The 20,828-nt window shown below is 49.7% G+C and overlaps 1 protein-coding gene across 1 annotated transcript; it reads left to right on the forward strand.

The window, feature by feature from the left end:
- Positions 1-207: 207 nt before the first annotated feature.
- Positions 208-20,337, forward strand: TBC1D2 (TBC1 domain family member 2). Its single transcript, XM_009899571.2, has 13 exons — positions 208-697; positions 1,354-1,486; positions 2,755-2,896; positions 4,201-4,337; positions 4,909-5,096; positions 6,548-6,934; positions 8,511-8,621; positions 11,043-11,230; positions 12,406-12,876; positions 14,380-14,500; positions 16,669-16,854; positions 19,331-19,452; positions 20,105-20,337. Exons 1-13 carry the CDS (start codon positions 290-292, stop codon positions 20,304-20,306), a joined length of 2,796 nt encoding a protein of 931 aa, XP_009897873.2. The 5' UTR covers positions 208-289; the 3' UTR covers positions 20,307-20,337.
- Positions 20,338-20,828: the final 491 nt, after the last annotated feature.

Consider the following 20,828-nt stretch of genomic DNA (forward strand, 5'->3'; position numbering starts at 1 on the left):
GGCTGCTAGTCTAAGCTAACTTAGGAATGGAAAAGGGGGAAAACAGATATATAGAGGTCATCTGAGATGAGGAACACAAGGAGCAAAGACCAAAAGTAGAAGTTGGAGACCTTGGTGGGGCAGTTTGGAAGCTAGTTGAATGGTTTTTGTCATATGCCAGACCTGGTCTTGTTCCTTCTTCTTAATTTGCTGCAGGTTCTGTAACATGATGTAGTCAGGACCTGCTGTTACTTATTTACCTAGAGAATTTCCTGTTTCAATCCAGTTCTGAGTTTATTTCCTGAAAGAGATGAAAAAGGGACCAGAGAGCGGAGCTTGTTCTGCTGCCACTCCAGGCAGCTTGGTGGAGTCAAATCCAGACAGTACCAGCAGCAGTGAAGCCCCAGCAAAAGACAAAGACCTGCTCTCCTCTTCTGGGGACCTGGAAAATGTACAGCTGAAACCCAGCAGAGAAACATCCAGAAAAACACTCTGTGGCTATTTAAATAAGCTGGGCATCAAGGGGCCAATCAAGACCTGGAAGTCTCGCTGGTTCTTCTATGATGAAAACAAATGTCACTTGCTGTACTACAGAACTGCACAGGACATCAACCCTCTGGGCTCTATTGACCTCTCCAGTGCCAGCTTTGACTGCAAGGTGGAAAATGGGGAAGGGGTTTTTGAGATCAGAACACCAAGTAGAGTTTTCACTTTGAAGGTAAGGGGCAGCACCTTGTGGTGGGGGTCATTAGGAAACATTTGCAAGAGGCACCTTTGCTAGGATACCTCTTAGCTTGAGGTTCACTTGAGTTCTCCCAGCCTATACCTAAATTGCTATACCTAAATTACTGGCATTGTTTTGGCAAGGCTGGCACTCCCATTACCTGTGAGATGGGTGATGTTTAACAGAATAGGAGTAAAAGCCAGACTGGGTGCTGAATTAAAACCCTTGAGGAGCCCTGCAGCCCGCATGTAATTTGCTGAACAGCAATAACCTCCCTTTACCTAAAATGGTTGCCCCGTCAGCAGCCTTGGCTGCATTTTTATCTCTGTCAAAATTGCTTCTAAGAAGCTCTGTGGGTGACTCCTGGCTGAAATAGCTGTGATGTTTCTGCTTAGCCTTGGAACACAGTGAACCATAAAAACTATTTAAAATGAGGTCAGTGGTCCACTCAGGTTCTGCTCCTGAGGCTATGCTTGAAGAGTTACTCTGCCCTCACAAGTCAGCGTTAGGCCCAGAGGATGCAGCATAGGCTTGGCACAGCTGGCCCTTGTTTCTGTTGACTTGGGCAGCAAAGTGGTGGTCAGACCTTCAGGATATGTCTCATGCTGATGACATGACTCCTCTCCTTTTCCTCTTCTTTGTCATGTTAGGCAATCAGCAAGCAGGCAATGGTCTACTGGCTGCAGCAGCTACAGATGAGACGCTGGGAATTTTGCAACACTCAGAGCAGATTTCCTGTGGGCAGATCTGGGCTTGTGAATGAACCTCTGGCTGGCAGAACAAGTAAGTGTCACATATGTTGGCTTCTCTTTTGCATCTACCCCCTCCAGTGATGAATGGTGCTTCTCATCTGTAAGTGGGAAGAGGTTTTGGCCAGGTTTGTAAATGCAGGTGCCAACTTCCAATGCTTGGTCAGATAGAATCATAGAATTGTTAGGGTTGGAAGGGACCTCAAGGATCATCCACTTCCAACCCCCCTGCCATGGGCAGAGACACCTCACACTACAGCAGGTTGCTCTGAGCCACATCCAGCCTGGCTTTAAAAACCTCCAGGGATGAGGCTTCCACCACCTCCCTGGGCAACCTGTGCCAGTCTCTCACCACCCTCATGGGGAAGAACTTCTTCCTAACATCCAATCTGAATCTACCCATTTCTAGTTTTGCTCCATCCCCCCCAGTCCAATCACTCCCTGACACCCTCAAAAGTCCCTCCCCAGCTTTCTTGTAGCCCCCTTCAGACACTGGAAGGCCACAAGAAGGTCTCCTTGGAGCCTTCTCTTCTCCAGACTGAACAACCCCAACTCCCTCAGGCTGTCCTCATAGCAGAGCAGCTCCAGCCCTCTGCTTATCCTCATGGCCCTTCTCTGGACACCTTCCAGCACCTCCAGATCCTTCCTGTAACAGAGGCTCCAGAACTGGGCACAGTGCTCCAGGTGAGGTCTCAGCAGAGTGGAGTAGAGGGGGAGAATCACCTCCCTTGACCTGCTGGCCACACTTCTCTTGATGCAGCCCAGGGTGTGATTGGCTCTCTGGGCTGCAAGTGCTCACTGCTGGCTCATGTTGAGCTTCTCATCTACCAGCACCCCCAAGTTTGGAACTTCTGGCCTTACTCTAGATGACTTTGAATGAGCTGTCTCCTAATCCACAGCATGTGGTTGGAGGTTCTCAGGTATCTCACGATGGTGAATTCCTTCTTGATTTTTCTCACACATACAAAGTGTGATGATTAGATGCAAATTTTGTTTGAAACATATAGCCCACTTCCTACTAAGTGTCTGATCTGAAAGGTGCTGAGTGCCTTGAAATATTCCACAGCAGGCCAATGATTTGGTAACAAACTGTGTTTGTGGAATGCTGCCTGCACATTAAAAGTATCCAGTGCTGGGATGGGTGAAGAGAACTGCAACTAAGGAAACCTGCTCTATTGTCCTTGTCCCACCTGGACAGCTGAACATGGAATGTATACCTGTACTAAAATGTTGTGGCTTTCAGGACAGATGAAGAGCCAAAGTCCAGTGGAATTCTGTCTTGTTCACCTTCTTTTTACATAGATGTTGTTGACAACGAAGACTTTCTGCCTCCAGTGAAAACACCAACAGAAGCAGTGGGTTTAAAAGCAGCTTCTTTGCCTGCACCCCAGACATCTACTGCTTTGCAGAACATCTCCCTTAAGCACCCTTGGACAGAGATACAGTAAGTGCATGAAGAGAGCTGCAATGTGGTTGACATGCTGGTCTGACACTTTGTGCCTTCTTCACTTTTGGTAGCTTGAATGACAGTTGCCTCTTTTCAGCTTCAAACTGAGTTGCCCCCCTGGTTCTGTAAACATCTCTTCAGATTCTGTCACTCTCAGGCTGGACCTGCAGGAGTGTGGTGTGTCTAATTTCAGCAAAGTTCATCAGATCCCTGAGCTGCTGCTGTCCCAAGGGAAAAACGAAGGGCAGCATGAGGTAGAGAAAAACAGGAAGGTTGCATTGGATGACTGCCAACTGTAGACTGCAGGGAATTAAAGTCTGTGGATCTTATGTGCCCATATGTTTTCTGGGGTCAGAAATGTCTGCTCTTCTGCTGTGGAACCTTGCAGCAATAAGGCAAAAGGAGAACAACAGTTAAATGCCAAGTTCATTTACAGTTAGGGTGTAGCTGGCACTGAGTGTTTTATGGATCTCAAAACAAGGGCTTTGTTTTGTTATAGCAGGTGGACAACACAGGAAGAGAAGGGAAAATACCTTCATGGAGAGAGGCAGCTGTCTCACTTTCCTGTATAGGTTTTACAAGGAATATTTGTGGATTTGTGGTTCTGCATGATGCTGTAAAGTCATCTCCTGGTGTTTCTGGACATATCTGGTAGCAGCAGCTGTAAACAGCTGATTCTGGGTCTGGTTGCAGTTTTGTTCCTGAATCTCTTTAGTGCATCAGACTCTGTTGAGTTTGGTTGTTGCAAGGCTATGCCTGCTGTTCAGAGCACAGGACCTGTGGCTGCAAAGATGTGATCATGGTGGCAGTTTTGGACTCTGCTGTAGATAGCTGAGCTTTCCTTGGCACCTGGGGATTTCTGCAGGGAGCTGAGGAAAGAGATGAAGGGAGGGGAGAAGAGGGAGGAGGAGGAGAGGGAGGAAGAGAGAAAAGGGAGGAAGGGAAAGATGTTATTAGTCTACTAGAAGTCTAACTGATCCCTCTGCCCAGCTTGATGCATTTATGTACATTTATGTGCATTTATGGCTAAAGCACATGGGGAAGGATTTACAACTGATTTACACATGCTGTCCTGGTACTGATTTTGTGGCATCTACCTGATTTACATCTGTTACAACCCTGCTCCTCCCAGACCCACCAGTGCACTGGACAGTTAATTTTCTCAGCACATTAAGGAGGTAGGTTTTGGGAGGAGGGGTGGGGTGTGAGGAGAGGTAAGGTGCTGAACAGTTGCAGTATGCAATGACTGCAGTGGTCATGACTTCTTGTGTTCACTATGCTTTCTTGATCTATTATTTCAGAAACACTGTCTACAGTATCTGTGGCTCCAAGCAGCTCTGGGGAAACAACGGAAACATCTTTAACTTCAGTGAATTCCAGGAGCATCCTGAGAACCTGGATGAGGAGCAAGAGGCAGAAGTGGAGGCAGCATGTGCAGGTGCTTATTACTGAGCTGTGTGGGCTGGTATGGTATGGTGCCTTCTAGCAAGGAGTCAGGCTTAGCAGGACAGGGAGGGAGAAGGTGGCAAGTCACCATGGGGCATGAAACTCTACCATATTGTCTCAGACCCCATCCTGTGTTACTGGCACAGGACTGACTCTTTTGGCTGTGATTCAGGCTGTATCTCTCAGTGCCATCCCATGCTGATATTTCTTTGAGGCAGAAGTTAAACTGATGCAGTGACACAGGCAAAGCTCAGCAGCTCCACTGCATGCTTGGGAAGTTACCTCTGCATGATGGTAACTGGCATTTGCTGTGGGCAAGATAAATGGGTGGGGTGCAGGGTGGCTTAACAGGTACCATAACACATTATGGCTTTATTTATTCTGGGGGTGCCTGTGGCTGAGCCCCACTGACTGTGTTGTGACCCTGTGGATCCTAGCAGGGCAGTTTTCTTTATCTTGTGTTTCAGTCTTCTCTGCTGAGCTGTTGTGAGTCCCCCACAGCAAGACACAGGAATGCATAGCAGCAACCCAATTCTGTGTAAACTAACCCTCTTTCCCTTCAGTTAAGGAGGGGAACCCAGAGGATGGGAGGATGGAGTCCAGGCTGAACTGGGTTAGGAAGGCCAAGTGGATGAGCAGTGGATTCCCAGGCTTGCCTGAAGAGTTGTCCAGAGAGAGAAACCCAATGGATAAAGTGAGTGTCCTGCAGCAACAGATCCTCACACTCACAGAGGAAGTCAAGTCACAGAAGGTGAGTGTGAAGAAGAGTCTGCTGCTCCTAAGGACCCTGCCCTGGGACTGGTCACAGGGACTCCCTTATACCTCGGTGTTCAAGAAGTGCTCAGCAGGCATGCAGTGGGGACCAGCTGAAGCTCCTGGTGATACCCCTTTGGTGTCTGCCTGGTTGTGCCCAGCAGAAGGGACAATGGGCTGTCCTTCAGCCATTGCTGGGAAGTGCAGCCGGCAGATGGGTTGGAAAAGGGAGGCAAAACACATCCAGGTGTGCTCTGCACATGTCCATGCATCTCTCTTGCTCAGTGAACATACAAAGTACAGTCCTCAACAGGCACTGTGACAGTGGCAGGAGCTGCCAGGCCAAGTCATGCTGTTCAAGCAGGTTCTTTTTCAGCAGTGATCCACCATTAAGAGCTGATTTGACTGAAGAAGGGAGTGCAGGGGTCACTGCAAGGGCTGTCTCTTCTGAATGGTACTGTGATGTTGGTAGCTCTTCAGACAGAAGACTCAGGAGAACCAGGTCCCATGATGGGCAGCTGGTTATATCCTTGATTTGCTTCCTGAAGTGGTGGAGATGGCAGAGCCTGAATCAGCAGCATATTGCTGGGGCAAGCTTTTATGCATTCATGTGGGATGGAGTGAGGGAGGACTTTGGCAGAGGGAAGGTTGGAATGGATACAACAGCTTCCCCCTGGTAGCACTGACAGGTGCAGACTGCATGATTTCCCTCCCTCCCTCCCATTTTACCACACTGCTGGCCAGATGCCCAGTTTCTCTGCTCTCACCTGGGGCTCCAGAGAATGGTGAATGTAGGAAAGCCAGAGTTTGGAGAGTGTGAGCAACAGCTGGGCTGTTAGCAGTCCACCTGAAGCCTAGTCATCTGTGGCTTGCTGCAGAGAGCTTCCAGTCCCAGCTCTGAGAGCAGAGATCAAGATCACTGCATTAGTTTTCCTTCTGAAAGGAGTTGTTTCCAAGATCCTGAGGACTTTTTGCTGTTACAGAATCATAGAATGAATAAGGCTGGAAGAGACCTCAAAGATCATCAAGTCCAACCTGTCACCCAAGACCTCATGACTACTAGACCATGGCACCAAGTGCCATGTTCAGTCCCCTCTTGAACACCTCCAGGGACAGTGACTCCACCACCTCCCTGGGCAGCACATTCCAATGGCTAACAGCTCTCTCTGTGAAGAACTTTCTCCTCACCTCCAGCCTAAACTTCCCTTGGCGCAGCTTGAGACTGTGTCCTCTTGTTGTGGTGCTGGTTGCCTGGGAGAAGAGACCAACCCCCACCTGGCTACAACCTCCCTTCTGGTAGTTGTAGACAGAAGGTCTCCCCTGAGCCTCCTCTTCTCCAGGCTAAACAACCCAGTTCATTCATTACTGGTTGGGTCTGCTCTGTTTGTGCTGCCTTTGCCCTGGGCTGCGCTGGGATGTGATGGCTTTGCATTCTTTTTTCCTTTGCAGGAGCTGGTTAAACTTCTCCACAAAGCTCTGGAGGCAGCCCAGCAGGAGAAGCGAGTATCTAGCATGTACCTCACGGCAGCAGAGGATAAGGACAGGCTGGAGCTGGTGCGCCACAAGGTGAGGCAAATTGCAGATCTCACCAGCCGCCTGGAGGCTCTTGAGCAGGAGAAGAAGGAACTGGAGCAGACACTGACTCTGAGAGACAGCCACATCCAGGAACTCAAGGAGCATGTGCAGCTTCTGATGGAGAAGAACCACACCAAACAGGAAGTCATCATGGCCTTGACAGAGCAGATGGCCAGAGAGCTCTCCGACCCCTTGCTGGAAGCCAACACTATTGCTGCAGAGACGCTGTATAAGCAGCAGGAGGAGATTGAGCACCTGAAGGTGTGTGAGATGGCACAGGTCGTTTAGGGGCTCCCATTTCTGTGCCCTCTGGTTCAGTGGGAGGATTTTCCTTGTGGGAAACACCACATGCACTGCTGGTTGCTTGATCTGTCTCAAAACCAGAGGCAGGCTGGAAAGGGGCTCACCTGATTCCAGTAGGGTGCCCAAAAGCATCTGGCTCAATTTCATCTCCATCTTAAAGCCTGTTCTGTTTGATTGGAGTCACCATTTACAGGTGACTGCCTCTTTCTTTGCTCTCCTTTTGTTTCACAGGTGCAGTCTCTCTTGGTGCTTTGTTCCTCTTTGCTTCCCTCTTGCAGTTTCCCCATACATCCTGGCTCTTTCCTACCTATCCATCCTGTTGTGTGTCACTGTGTGCACCGTGCATGGTGACTGGTTAGTGTGGAGTGGAGAACTGGCGAAACAGCCACTTTCTGCTTTGTGGGAGAGAGTTTGTTTTTGCTGACAGCCTTGGGGCTGAGAATTCTCTCATGTTTTTACAAAACAGAACAAAACACATATGCTCATCGTCTTGTTTAGGTGCCTCTCTAGCTTTATATCACCCAGAAGTCTCTGTGTTTTCTAAGCGTGCACATGCAGTGCACTTAGCAATCCCAAGTGTCTTGTCTATGCATGACATGGTTGAACAGAATGGAATAGGATAGGATAGGATAGGATGGAGTAGAGTAGAGTAGAGTAGAGTAGAGTAGAGTAGAATAGAATAGAATAGAATAGAATAGAATAGAATAGAATAGAATAGAATAGAATAGAATAGACCAGGTTGGAAAAGACCTTTGAGATCATCAAATCCAACCTATCACACAACACCATCTAATCAACTAAACCATGGCACCAAACACCCCATCCAGTCTCTTCCTAAACACCTACAGTGATGGTGACTCCACCACCTCCCTGGGCAGCACATTCCAATGGGCAATCTCTCTTTCTGTGAAGAACTTCTTCCTAACACCCAGCCTAAACCTCCCCTGGTGTAGCTTGAGACTGTGTCCTCTTGTTCTGGTGCTGGTTGCCCAGGAGAAGAGACCAACCCCCACCTGGCTGCAACCTCCCTTCAGGTAGTTGTAGACAGCAAGAAGGTCTCTCCTGGGCCTGCCTCAGGCTAAGCAACCCCAGCTCCCTCAGCCTCTTCTCACAGGGCTGTGCTCCAGACCCCTCCCCAGCTTTGTTGCCCTTCTCTGGACACCTTCCAGCAACTCAACATCTTTCCTAAACTGAGGGGCCCAGAACTGGACACAGGACTCAAATGGTGGCCTAACCAGTGCAGTGTACAGGGGCAGGCTCTCCAGCCACTCTGACCCCAACCTGTAGCACTGCCTGGGGTTATTGTGGCCAGTGTGTAGAACCTGGCACTTAGATGTGTTAAATCTCCTGTTGTGCCTTGATTTCCTCTGTGGGCAATATTTGTCCTGGGGAGTCTCATCTCCTCCCCAGAACACAAAAATTGTTGAGGTGTTTCCTTGTCCTTAATACAATCCACACCTGATGTCCCTGAACTGGGAGGGGATCCCAGACCTCTCCATTACTCAGCCTGTGTGACTGCTGTGCTCTGTGGCAGGATGATATTGATGCATACAAAACCCAGAACCAGTTCCTCAACTCAGAGATACACCAGGTGACTCGACTCTGGACAAGAGTTGCTGAAAATGAAAAATCCCTTCTGATGAAGGTAAGCATTGACTTTTTTTTTTTGCCCTCTCCTTGCTGACAACTGTTACCAATTCCTCCCCAAAGTTGGTGCTGTGATAGGTTTTGGTCCAAAACACACCAGGAATAAGCTTTTCTCCCAATTTTTTTCTTTTGTTAACTGTGCCTATTTTCCTGCTTTGTGTTGCTCCCAAATCAGACACAATCATTTTCGTCCCTCAGCAAAATCAACCTACCTGGAAAGCTCAGTTTTAAGGGTGCTGAAGCTTAACCCAGATTTCTGCATTTCATCTATGTGTTTTAATGCAAATAAGACAGGAACAGTGTGTGTAGGGAATCAGAAAAAAAATGCCTGAAAGCTGGCAGGCTGACTGAGCCCTGGGTCTGTCTCATCTTGATTTCTCTACCAGGCTTGGCGCTGTCAGGTGGCAACACTCTCAGGTCCTGCAGCTAGATCAAAGTTCCTAGGTATTCTTAAGCTCTGTTTTTGTGTCTCTCCTTTTAAGTCTGGTTACTGTCAGACTTGTCTAGTCCTGCCTTCTGGTCCTGAACCATTTTCCCTGGCTGGTGATGAATACTGGCATTCGTTTTTGGGGTTTTTCCCTGTGTTGTGTTTTACTTACCTGGGTTTTTGCAGTATCACAGTATCACTAAGGTTGGAAGAGACCTCAAAGACCATGGAGTCCAACCTGTCACCACAGACCTCATGACTAGACCATGGCACCAAGTGCCACATCCAGTTCCCTCTTGAACACCTCCAGGGACGGTGACTCCACCACCTCCCTGGGCAGCACATTCCAATGACAAATTACTCGCTCAGTGAAGAACTTTCTCCTCACCTCCAGCCTAAACTTCCTCTGGTGCAGCTTGAGACTGTGTCCTCTTGTTCTGGTGCTGGTTGCCTGGGAGAAGAGACCAACCCCTTCCTGGCTACAACCACCTTTCAGGTAGTTGTAGGGAGCAATGAGGTCATCCCTGAGCCTCCTCTTCTCCAGGCTAAACAACCCCAGCTCCCTCAGCCTCTCCTCACAGGGCTGTGCTCAAGGCCTCTCCCCAGCCTTGTTGCCCTTCTCTGGACACCTTCAAGTGTCTCGATGTCCTTCTTAAACTAAGGGGCCCAGAACTGGACACAGGACTCAAGGTGTGACCTAACCAATGCAGAGTACAGGGCACAATGACTTCCCTGCTCCTGCTGGCCACACTATTCCTAATGCAGGCCAGGATGCCCTTGGCCTTCTTGGCCACCTGGGCACACTGCTGGCTCATGTTTAGGCAGCTGTCAATCAGCACCCCCAGGTCCCTCTCTGTTTGGCAGCTCTCCAGCCACTCTGACCCCAGCCTGTAGCTCTGCATGGGGTTGCTGTGGCCAAAGTGCAGCACCCAGCACTTGGACTTGTTAAATGCCATGCCATTGGACTCTGCCCATCTGTCCAGTTGGTCGAGGTCCCTCTGCAGAGCCCTTCTGCCCTCTTACTGACCAACATCTGCTCCCAGTTTTTTAAGGGACATCTCCAGAGTTTTGGATTCTGGAGCAAGGCAAAAAACCCAGACCCCTACTTCTGAAGTAGGTTGTTACATCTGTTTGCTTTTTAGCCCTTTGAAACCCTGCCTGCCTCTTAATGGAACATCCCTCTCTGATCCTGAAACTGCCATCACCTTCTGAAAGGAAGTCATCAGGCAAACATGCTCAATACAAGGCACAATGCTGGTTAAAGTGGTGGCATCCCACCCTCCTTTCTGTCCCCTCTGTGTGCATTCAGATAATTCTCTCTGTGGTTTCTGTTTTGTTTTTGTTTTCCACTGCTGCTTCCCAATGAGCAGGGATCTTCAGCGAGCTTCCTGTGAGGTGCTGGGTGAGTCGTGTGGCCTCAGATCTCCACTTGTGGAGTGGGGATAACAGTCATCATTCCATTTTTTTTTTTCAGTTTTGTGTGCCCAGGAGTGTGGTGGTGGTAGGGACTGTCCTGCTCTTTGGCCTCCTGTGCCTGGGAAACGTTGTATGCCAGTGCCATGGGATTTGGGTGGCACCTTGTCTGTGGTGCTGTTGTGTATCCTGAACATGGTATGATGACAGCTTGGTCACAGGAGCATTGTGTTTTGTCAGGGCGCAGCTCAGCAGTGGTGGCTCTTTGCTGGTGTCCTGAGCCAAGCTGGCTGGTGTCCACTGATAACACTGCAGTAGCTAATGCAGGTGATGCTGTAGTAGGTCTCCTACTCAGTAAGCAGCTTCTGTTGCATGCTGGATGCTGCAGCTCATGTTTCTTCACAGACCACATCGATTCATTGCAGCTGCAGTTCCACTGACTGCAGAAAACTGCTGGGTGTGCTCTGGGGGGCTCTGCTCTTTGGGAGTCTTCCTTTATGTCCAGACCAGACCAGTAGAGAGCAGTGTGAAGGCAGAACCCTCAGTGAGCCAGCTCATTCCCTCCTGTTTCTGCCTCAGTGTGCCTGCCTGCAAGCACGAAACTGCCAGATGGAGAGCAAATACCTGACGGTCTTGCGGAAGCTGCAGGAGGCTGTGCCTGACCTACCCAGCTCCCATGCTGAGTTGGTGAGGAACCTCATCCAGCAAGCACTCCAGTGGGATGTGAAGGAGGAAGCAGAAGAAAGTTTTAACCTGAACCCTGTAAGGTAAGAGGCAAGAGTGTGGTGATATTCACACCCCAACTAAAAGTCTGACAGTGGAGGGGAATGAACAGGCAAGAAGCCATTTCTATAGCAGGGACCTGGAGCCATGACCTAGGAGTTGAGGTTGAGGAGGCTGGTTTAATTTGGCATCTGATAGCGTCATATCACTGTGGGAACAAGAAGTTAAAAGATTAGAATAGAATAGAATAGAATAGAATAGAATAGAATAGAATAGAATAGAATTAACCAGGTTGGAAAAGACCTTTGAGATCATCGAGTCCAACCTATCACCCAACACCATCTAATCAACTAAACCATGGCACCAAGTGCCCCATCAAGTCTCTAGGTTCCTAAACATCTCCAGTGATGGTGACTCCAGCTAAAGTTTTCTTGGGAGCAGCAGAAGCCACAGGGTATGGCAAGTGACCACAAGCCGTACTGTACCTTCAAGGTAAACACTGCATGTGAGGATAAGCTCCTTCTGCAGGAGAGAAGGCCATATGGGACTTGGGGGATCTCAATCCTTTGGATTTTTCTAGTCCCAGACATACAAAGCCACCTTTGCCCTGTTACAGTGACCTTGCAGTGAAGTGGCACTGGGCTGATGATTTCCAGAGAGCCTTGCCACCAGTGTTGCTGGAGTCCTTGCATTTGTGCATATGCTTCCCTGTCCAGTTAGTGCCACAGTTCTGTGGTAGTTTCTATTTCATCTGCTTGGTCAGACTTGCAGGTTCTCCAGGTATCTTTGGAGATAAGACTCCAAGTTCAGCCTTTATCTTTCTGTCAGAAATGCAGTGATTGATACAAGTATTTGATGATGCACAAACCCTCATTGGCTTCCCTGTGCACAAGGAGACATCAGGAGGGACTGTGGGTCTGTGTTCTTTGGTCTGCTGACCCAAAGCCTTTGCAGTCCCTTCCTGCAGAAGTGTCTCTGCACTCGGGCATGGTAGGGAGAATGTACGCAGGTTCATCTGGATGCTCTCCCTTAGAAGCCAGAGAGCAAGCGAGATGAGAGAGGTCTGATGAGGCTGGGCTTTAGCAGAGAGCAAAGTTACAGTTTGTGTCATTGCTGCAGGTTCTCATTTACCTTCCATGCTCTGAGACAGCAACGAGCAGCCCTTGGTGCAGGTAGCAGCACTGCCCTTGGCACTAACCTCTGCCCTGTGTCCCTCCAGTGAGTACGACGAGTACGGCTTTATGACTGTGCCCGACTACGAAGTGGAGGACTGGAAACTTCTCGCCAAAATCCAGGCCCTGGAGATTAAGTCCAACAACCTGCGCAGCCAGGAGGCGGTGGAGAAGCCCCTGCGGGACAAGTGGAAGAGCGTGGTGGAGCTGAACGCCTCCGCGGAGCTGAAGAGCCTGATCCGCAGCGGCATCCCCGCGGAGCACCGCCAGCGCGTCTGGAGGTGGATCGTGGGCCGGCGCGGCGGCCACCGGCCCCACCACTACCAGCGCCTGCTGCGGCAGAGCAAGGCCACCGAGCACCCCGCCTGCCGCCAGATCGAGCTCGACCTGCCCCGCACCCTCACCAACAACAAGCACTTCGCCTCCCCCACCTCCCAGCTCATCCCCCGGCTCCGCAGGGTGCTGCTGGCCTTCTCCTGGCACAACCCTGCCATTGGATACTGCCAGGGACTCAACAGGTGAGCAAGGCGGTGTGAGGAATGGGTGAGGAGCCAGGCGAGGAAGTCAGTGTGAGGATGAGGAAGTCGGTGTGAGGAACAGGTGAGGAAGTCGGTGTGAGGGTGAGTAAGTTGGTGTGAGGAAGTCACTGTGAGGAACAGGTGAGGAAGTTGGTGTTGAGGAATGGGTGAGGAAGTTGGTGTGAGGAACAGGTGAGGAGCCGCGCGAGGAACAGGTGAGGATCCATGTGAGGAAGTCAGTGTGAGGATGAAGATGTTGGTGTGAGGAGCAGGTGAGGAAGTTAGTGTGAGGAATAGGCAAGGAAGTTGGTGTGAGGATGAGGAAGTTGGTGTGAAAAAGTCAGTGTGAGCAATGGGTGAGGACCCAGGTGTGAGGAACAAATGAGGAAGTTTGTTTTGAGGAAGGGTTAAGGAAGTTTGTGTGAGGAACAGGTGAGGAAGTTAGTGTTGAGGAAGGGGTGAGGAAGTTTGTGTTGAGGAATGGGTGAGGAAGTTGGTGTGAGGAATGGGTGAGGAAGTTAGTGTGAGGAATAGGCAAGGAAGTTGGTTTGAGGATGAGTAAGTTTGTGTGAGGAAGTCAGTGTGAGGAATAGGTGAGGAGCCAGGTGTGAAGAAGAGGTGAGGAAGTTTGTGTTGAGGAAGGGGTGAGGAAGTTTGTGTGAGGAATGGGTGAGGAGCCAGGTGTGAGGAAGAGGTGAGGAAGTTTGTGTTGAGGAAGGGGTGAGGAAGTTTGTGTGAGGAATGGGTGAGGAGCCAGGTGTGAGGAAGAGGTGAGGAAGTTTGTGTTGAGGAAGGGGTGAGGAAGTTTGTGTGAGGAATGGGTGAGGAGCCAGGTGTGAGGAAGAGGTGAGGAAGTTTGTGTTGAGGAAGGGGTGAGGAAGTTTGTGTGAGGAATGGGTGAGGAGCCAGGTGTGAGGAAGAGGTGAGGAAGTCAGTGTGAGGAAGAGGTGAGGAAGTTGGTGTGAGGAATGGGTGAGGAGCCAGGTGTGCTGCTTCTTGATGGGATAGTACCAAGAAGCAACCCCAAGCCCCTGTCTTTCTAGAGTTCTGTCTTGGCTTTAGGTATCTTCCTTCAGAATTCTGCCTTTGGTGTCTGTTTTTTTTCACCCAGTGTTGTTGCTGGGGTCAAGGAAGCAGCAGGCTGCACTTGTTTGGCATCTCTGTAGTTAAAGAATATGAAGGAACAGCTGTAGGAGGGATCATAGAATCATGGAATGGCTTAGGCTGGAAGGCACCTTGGAGATCATCTACTCCATTCCCCCCACCATGGGTAGGGACACCCCTCCCCTAGACTCAGCCACTCAATGCCTCATCCAGGCTGGCCTTGAACACAGGGAGGAAGCATCCACAGCCTCCCTGGGCAACCTATTCTAGAGTCTCACCACTTTCATACAGAAGAATTTCTTCCTAAGATCCAGTGTAAACCTACTTTCCTGGTTCCTGCATTTGCTTATGTCTCCTCCTGTAGTATTGCATTGCCTCACCCTGTCTTGTCCATCACAGATTGGCAGCTGTGGCCCTCCTGGTCCTGGAAGATGAGGAAACTGCTTTCTGGTGCTTAGTCCATATTGTGGAGAACCTAATGCCAGCAGACTACTACAGTGACACACTGATAACATCCCAGGTGAGCTGAGCACCTTCACATCTGCTTGGGCTTTGGTACAGTGATTTGGAGTGAAAGCTTCAAAGCAAGCAGTTGGCTTTGCAGTGTGGTTGGTTTCTCACAAGACAGTGATACCACCCTGCAATCCCTTCCCCTTGCAGAGGTGTTGTGTTGAGAGTACCAAGCTGTTAGGCTCAGAGAGGCAGCAAAATGGATCCCCAGCACTAGGAAACTGGGAACCACTCCTGAGGGATCACCTGAAGGTCAGGTTAGTCAGGAGGGTGCCCACTGATTGCACAGTCAGTTATTTCAAGGAGGGCCTAGTAGAGGTGAAGCAGCAAACTCCTATGTGTGAAAGTAAGTATGGAGAAGGCACCATTCTGCAGCAGCCCTCCAGATGTTTCTTTGGAAGCTGCACCAAGTGAGCACATGGAAGAAAACACTGACCGTACTCATGACCCCAAAGAGAAGCTAAGTGAGAAGATCAAATCCTGCTTGTGAAGTCAGAGGGGTTCTAGGTGTTTATTCTGTTGGGCCATGTGCAGTCATTCAGAGCTGGGCATGTTTTAATCCCTGTCATTCAGCTGGGCACTCATGACATCCCTGGAGGTTTTTAAGGCCAGGCTGGATGTGGCTGTGAGCAACCTGCTGGAGTGTGAGGTGTCCCTGCCCATGGCAGGGGGGTTGGAACTGGCTGATCCTTGAGGTCCCTTCCACCCCTGACAATTCTATGATTCTATGAAATCACAGAAAATCCCAATAAGACCAGGTGGGAAGATGTGGCAGCATTTTCCCTCCTCACTGTGAGGCTGGGAAGGACTGTGGTCTTCTGAGTGAGAAGAGCACACATGTCTCTGCTTGTACCTTAAAGGTTCTAGTTCAGCTCCACATGTTGCACTGGGCACAACACAAGTACAGTGCTCAGTAATTTGGAAGGATTGGGAGACAGAGGATGCTGTTCCAGTATCATAGTAGATTAGAGGTTGGAAGGGACCTCAAGAGATCATCCAGTCCAACCCCCCTGCCATAGCAGGATAGGGTAGTCTGCAGAGGAATGCATCCAGGTGGGTTTGAAAAGTCTCCAGAGAACGAGACTCCACAATCTCTCTGGGCAGCCTGTTCCTGTTCTCTGTCACCCTCACTGTAAAGTTTCTCCTCATGCTGGCTACTCCTGATAACCTTCTTGTCTTCCATGTGGTTAGAGGTGACCTCCAGCCTGGACCCATCCTCCTGACACCTACCCTAAGTATTGATCAGCATTGATGAGATTACCCCCTCAGTCTTCTCTTTTCCAGACTAAAAAGACTCAGTTCTCTCAAACTTAAACATCTTCCACATGTAGAGAAATAGCCAGAGGGAATGGCTGACTCTACCAAGACCTGCATCTCTCTTTAAATCAGTAGATTTTGCTGTTTTTCTTATGTGTTGCTTTGCATCTCAAATCCAGCCATCTTTCTAGGGATGGAGGTGGGACTGACTGGTCTGTGGTTGCCTGGGTCCTCCTTCTTGTCTTTTCCGAAGACTGGAGTGACATTTGCAGTCTTCCAGTCATCAGGCACCTCTCCTTTCTCCATGACTTTTCAAAGATGATGGAGAGAGGCTCAGCAGCAGTGTCAGCAGCTCTCTCAGCACACATGGGTGCACCCCACTGGGGCCCATGGATTCGTGTGTCTTCAGCTGGTACAAGAGATCTCTAACCCAGTCCTGACTGACCAGTGGAGTGTCCTCATCCCTCCAGCTCTGCTCCCTTGCTTCCAGAGACTGAGGTTCATGAGGGCTAATCTTAGGGGTAAAGACTGAGGCAAAGAAGGCATTCAGCAGCTCTGCCATCTCTCCATCATCAATTACCATTTCTCCCATATCATTCAGTAGTGAGCCCACCTTCTGCCTGCTCTTCCTGTTGTCATTGATGTATTGGAAAAAGCTCTTCTTGTTCTCTTTCATCCCTCTGGCAGGATTCAGTTCTAAGAGGGCCTCAGCCTTCCTTGTTGCATCTTTACATTCTCTGGTTATACCTCTGTAATCCTCCTCCTATAATGTGGTTAGGCTAGAAGGCAGCATCAGTGATTACCATGAGGTGTGTAGGCCACTGTCCTGTTGCACTGCTCCTTCCCTCCACCACCAGAACTGCTCTTGACCAGGACTTTGTTGTTTTCTTTTTCTTTTTGTTGTTTGTTTGTCAATTTTAGGTAGATCAGAGAGTCTTCAAAGACCTCCTGTCAGAGAAGCTGCCTCGCCTCACAGCTCATTTTGAGCAGTATCAGATTGATGTCTCACTCATCACCTTCAACTGGTTTCTGGTGGCCTTCGTGGACAGCCTGGTCAGCGACATCCTCCTGAGAGTGTGGGATGCCTTCCTGTATGAGGGAACTAAGGTACAGCTCCTACCCTGTGACATGATGGCAGGGTGCTGGGCACAGGCATGTGTCCAAGAGTTGTGGGGTTGACCTGCTTGTGGTGTCCACCACCACGGAGGTGGTGGAGTCACCATCCCTGGAGGTGTTCAAAAGAGGATAGGATAGGATAGGATAGGATAGGATAGGATAGGATAGGATAGGATAGAATAGAATAGAATAGAATAGAATAGAATAGAATAGAATAGAATAGAATAGAATAGAATAGAATAGAATAGACCAGGATGGAAGAGACCGTTGAGATCATCAAGTCCAACCTATCATCCAACACCATCTCATCAACTAACCCATGGCACCAAGCATGGCACCAAGTCTCCTCCTGATCACCTCCAATGATGGCGACTCCACCACCTCCCCAGGCAGCCCATTCCAATGGGCAATCACTCTCCCTATGAAGAATTTCTTCCTAGCATCCAGCCTAAACCTCCCCTGGCACAGCTTGAGACTGTGCCCTCTTGTTCTGTTGCTGGTTGCCTGGGAGAAGAGACCAACCCCCACCTGGCTACAACCTCCCTTCAGGTAGTTGTAGACAGCACTAACGTCTCCCCTGAGCCTCCTCTTCTCCAGGCTAAGCAACCCCAGCTCCCTCATCCTCTCCTCACAGGGCTGTGCTCCAGACCCCTCCCCAGCCTCCTTGCCCTTCTCTGGACACGTTCCAGCAAGTCAACATCTTTCCTAAACGGAGGGGCCCAGAACTGGGCCCAGGACTCAAGGTGTGGCCTAACCAGTGCAGTGTACAGGGGCAGAATGACCTCCCTGCTCCTGCTGGCCACACTGTTCCTGATGCAGGCCAGGATGCCCTTGGCCTTCTTGGCCACTTGGGCACACTGCTGGCTCTTGTTCAGCCAGCTCTCAACCAGTACCCCCATGTCCCTTTCTGCCTGGCTGCTCTCCAGCCACTCTGACCCACTCTGGATGTGGGACTTGAAGCCATGGTTTAGTTGTCATGAGGTGTTAGGTATTAGGTAATAGGTTGGACTTGATGATCTCTGAGGCCTTTTCCAACCTGGCTGATTCTGTGATTCTGTGTTCTGCATGTTTGGTGTGGCTCCTTGATTTCTTCCAGCCTCTCTGTTGTGTGCTGGTAGGCAGACCTGTCCCTGATGCTCTGCACAGTATCCCTGTCCCATTTGTAGCAGGTAGTGCTGCTATAAAACAATTCTCTGACAGGCCATGGTGTCTTCTGCTCTGTGATCAAGACATGGCTGAGAGTATGACCTTTAGGCCTACTGAGAGCAAGAGGAGCCCAGTCTCCAGCCTGTACTGACTGCTGTGTGGCCCACCCGATAGAATAGAATAGAATAGAATAGAATAGAATAGAATAGAATAGAATAGAATAGAATAGAATAGAATCAGTAAGGTTGGAAAAGACCTCAGAGATCACCCAAGGCCTCATGACTACTAAACCACGGCACCAAGTACTATGTCCAATCCCCACTTGAACACCATGTTCTACACCAGGAGGACCTGGTCCCTCCGCTGCCTAACACCTTTCCAACTCAAATACCCTGGAAAAGAGGAGGCTCCAGGGAGACCTAATAGCAGCCTGCCAGTACCTGATGGGGCTTACAAGAATGATGGGAAGGAGGTTGTTTACAAAGGCCTGCAGTTACAGGACAAGGGGCAATGGGTTTAAGCTGGAGAAGAAGAAGAGGCTCAAAAGAGACCTTATTGCTGTCTACAACTACCTGAAGGGAGGTTGTAGCCAGGTTGGGGTTGGTCTCTTCTCCCAGGCAACCAGCACCAGAACAAGAGATCACAGTCTCAAGCTGTGCCAGGGAAGGTTTAGGTTGGATGTTAGGAAGAAGTTCTTCACAGAAGGAGAGATTGCCCATTGGAATGGGCTGCCCAGGGAGGTGGTGGAGTCACCATCATTGGAGGTGTTCAGGAGAGACTTGGTGCCATGGTTTAGTTGATGAGATGGTGTTGGATGATAGGTTGGACTCGATGATCTCAAAGGTCTTTTCCAACCTGGTCTATTCTATTCTATTCTTCTATTCTATTCTTCTATTCTATTCTTCTATTCTATTCTTCTATTCTATTCTATTCTATTCTATTCTATTCTATTCTATTCTATTCTATTCTATTCTATTCTATTCTATTCTATTCTATTCTATTCTATGCCATGCCATGCCATGCCATGCCATGCCATGCCATGCCATTCCATGCCATTCCATTCCATGCCATGCCATTCCATTCCAATCAGATTTAGATTGGGTGTTAGGAACAAGTTCTGCACCATGAGGGTGGTGAACACTGGAGCAGGTTGCCCAGGGAGGTGGTTGGGGCCCTATCCTTGGAGATATTCAAGGTGAGGCTCCAGAGGGCTCTGGGCAGCCTGCTGTAGTTGAGGATGCCCCTGCTGACTGCAGAGGGTGCTGGACTGGGTGGCCTTTGGAGGTGCCTTCCAACCTAGACCATTCTGTGAACCCTCCAGGTGATCTTCCGCTACGCTCTTGCCATTTTTAAGTACAACGAGGAGGAAATCCTCAGGATTCATGACAGTGTGGAGATCTACCAGTACCTGCGCTTCTTCACAAGGATGATCACAGATGGCAGGTAGGACCAGGGGCTGCAGGCAGCCCTCCATCCTGGGTTTCTACTTCCTTGCCTGTTAGGTCAGCCTAAAAAAGAGTTGTGACCGGTCTGTTAAGAGAGGTGCATGTGCGTTGGCGGGTTCATGGCACTCGGGTCAGTTTGTCTCTTTTTGACCTTCCCTTCATGGTGCTACTTCAGCTCTTTTTGGCAGGCTGCAGCAGAGAAGGCCACAAAGTCTGTTCAAGTTTCTTTTTTTGCAGCAATTGGAACTTGTGTTGCCACTTCCTGGGTTTCTCTCAGCTGTAGTTGGGGAGTCCGGGGGTGCAGCACCACTCACAGTCTTTAATGGCAGCTTGTGTCTCAGAGGAAGCTTTCTGTGATCAGAAGAGCTCAGTGTCAGGAATAGCCTTCCTCTGGGGACCATCAGAATTGGCTTCTGATCAGCCACCTCCTGACTGGTGACTGCATACTGGTACTTTAAAAGGTATAAAGCTGTGTAAAGCATTGGTCTGGGCTGGTGTTTGTGTGGGAAGTCATTGCCTGTGGTTACTTGGTGACTTGAGCGCAGCAGGCTGAAATCTTGAGTGCCTACCCTTTGCCTGCCCCAGGATGCACTTGGGGTATCTGTTATCATCTGTTACCAGCCAGTAAAGAGCTGTCTTTTCCTTCACAGGAAGCTGATGAACATTGCCTTCAATGACTTAAATCCCTTCCCCATGAAAGTGCTGAGGAACCGACGGTCAGTGCACAGGGAAGAGCTGGAGGCCGAGCTGCGTGAGCTGGAGCAGATCAAAGCAGCCTATGTGAAAGAGAGAGCAGAGCAGAGGCCTCAGGACCTGAAGGAGGTTATTAGTGAGGAGGAAGAAGAGATTTAACCAAAACAGAGCTCCTCATCGCTTCCCTCTCACCTTGTAGAAGGTCTTCAGTAGCAACTGCCTGTAGGAGGCAGAGCAGAGGGAGAAAGGTGGTCATAGCAGGAGTTCATCTGCCCCAGGAAGCAAGGTGTCAAGGGAGCTTTATCCTCTTCTGTACTTCTCCCTCTTCAGCCCACCCTGTCCTGTTTAGCTTGGGATTACAGCTGAAGGTCCATAAGAAATATCAGTTATGCTACCATGACAAAGGTTGGCGTGGTGTAAAGGACCCAGCCAGCCAGGGCTTTGCTACTTTTTCTGGTGGGGGCTTGAAAGAGATCTTCAGGTTCAAGTGAAATCACCAGAAATACTGAACTGAGAGCACTCTCTCATTGGTATCTCAAGCTTCTGAATGGGTCAGGAAGGAGACCTGCTCTTTGTCTTGCTGGCTAGCCTGCCAGGAGAGCATGTTTAACATTGCAGTTACTAAGCCATGGCACTGTCTCCAGATGAGTGTTGGGCCTTGCTCAAGTCCTGGGAGCTGTG

The sequence above is a fragment of the Dryobates pubescens genome, chromosome Z (assembly GCF_014839835.1).
Source record: "Dryobates pubescens isolate bDryPub1 chromosome Z, bDryPub1.pri, whole genome shotgun sequence".
Taxonomy (NCBI): Eukaryota; Metazoa; Chordata; class Aves; order Piciformes; family Picidae; genus Dryobates; species Dryobates pubescens.

Excerpts from the sequence above, each read along its gene's own strand:
- TBC1D2 (XM_009899571.2), top strand. The coding sequence starts at position 290 with ATGAAAAAGGGACCAGAGAGCGGAGCTTGTTCTGCTGCCACTCCAGGC. Across the intron at positions 698-1,353 it reads GTAGAGTTTTCACTTTGAAG|GCAATCAGCAAGCAGGCAAT; the intron begins GTAAGGGGCAGC and ends TTGTCATGTTAG. Across the intron at positions 4,338-4,908 it reads AGTGGAGGCAGCATGTGCAG|TTAAGGAGGGGAACCCAGAG; the intron begins GTGCTTATTACT and ends CTTTCCCTTCAG.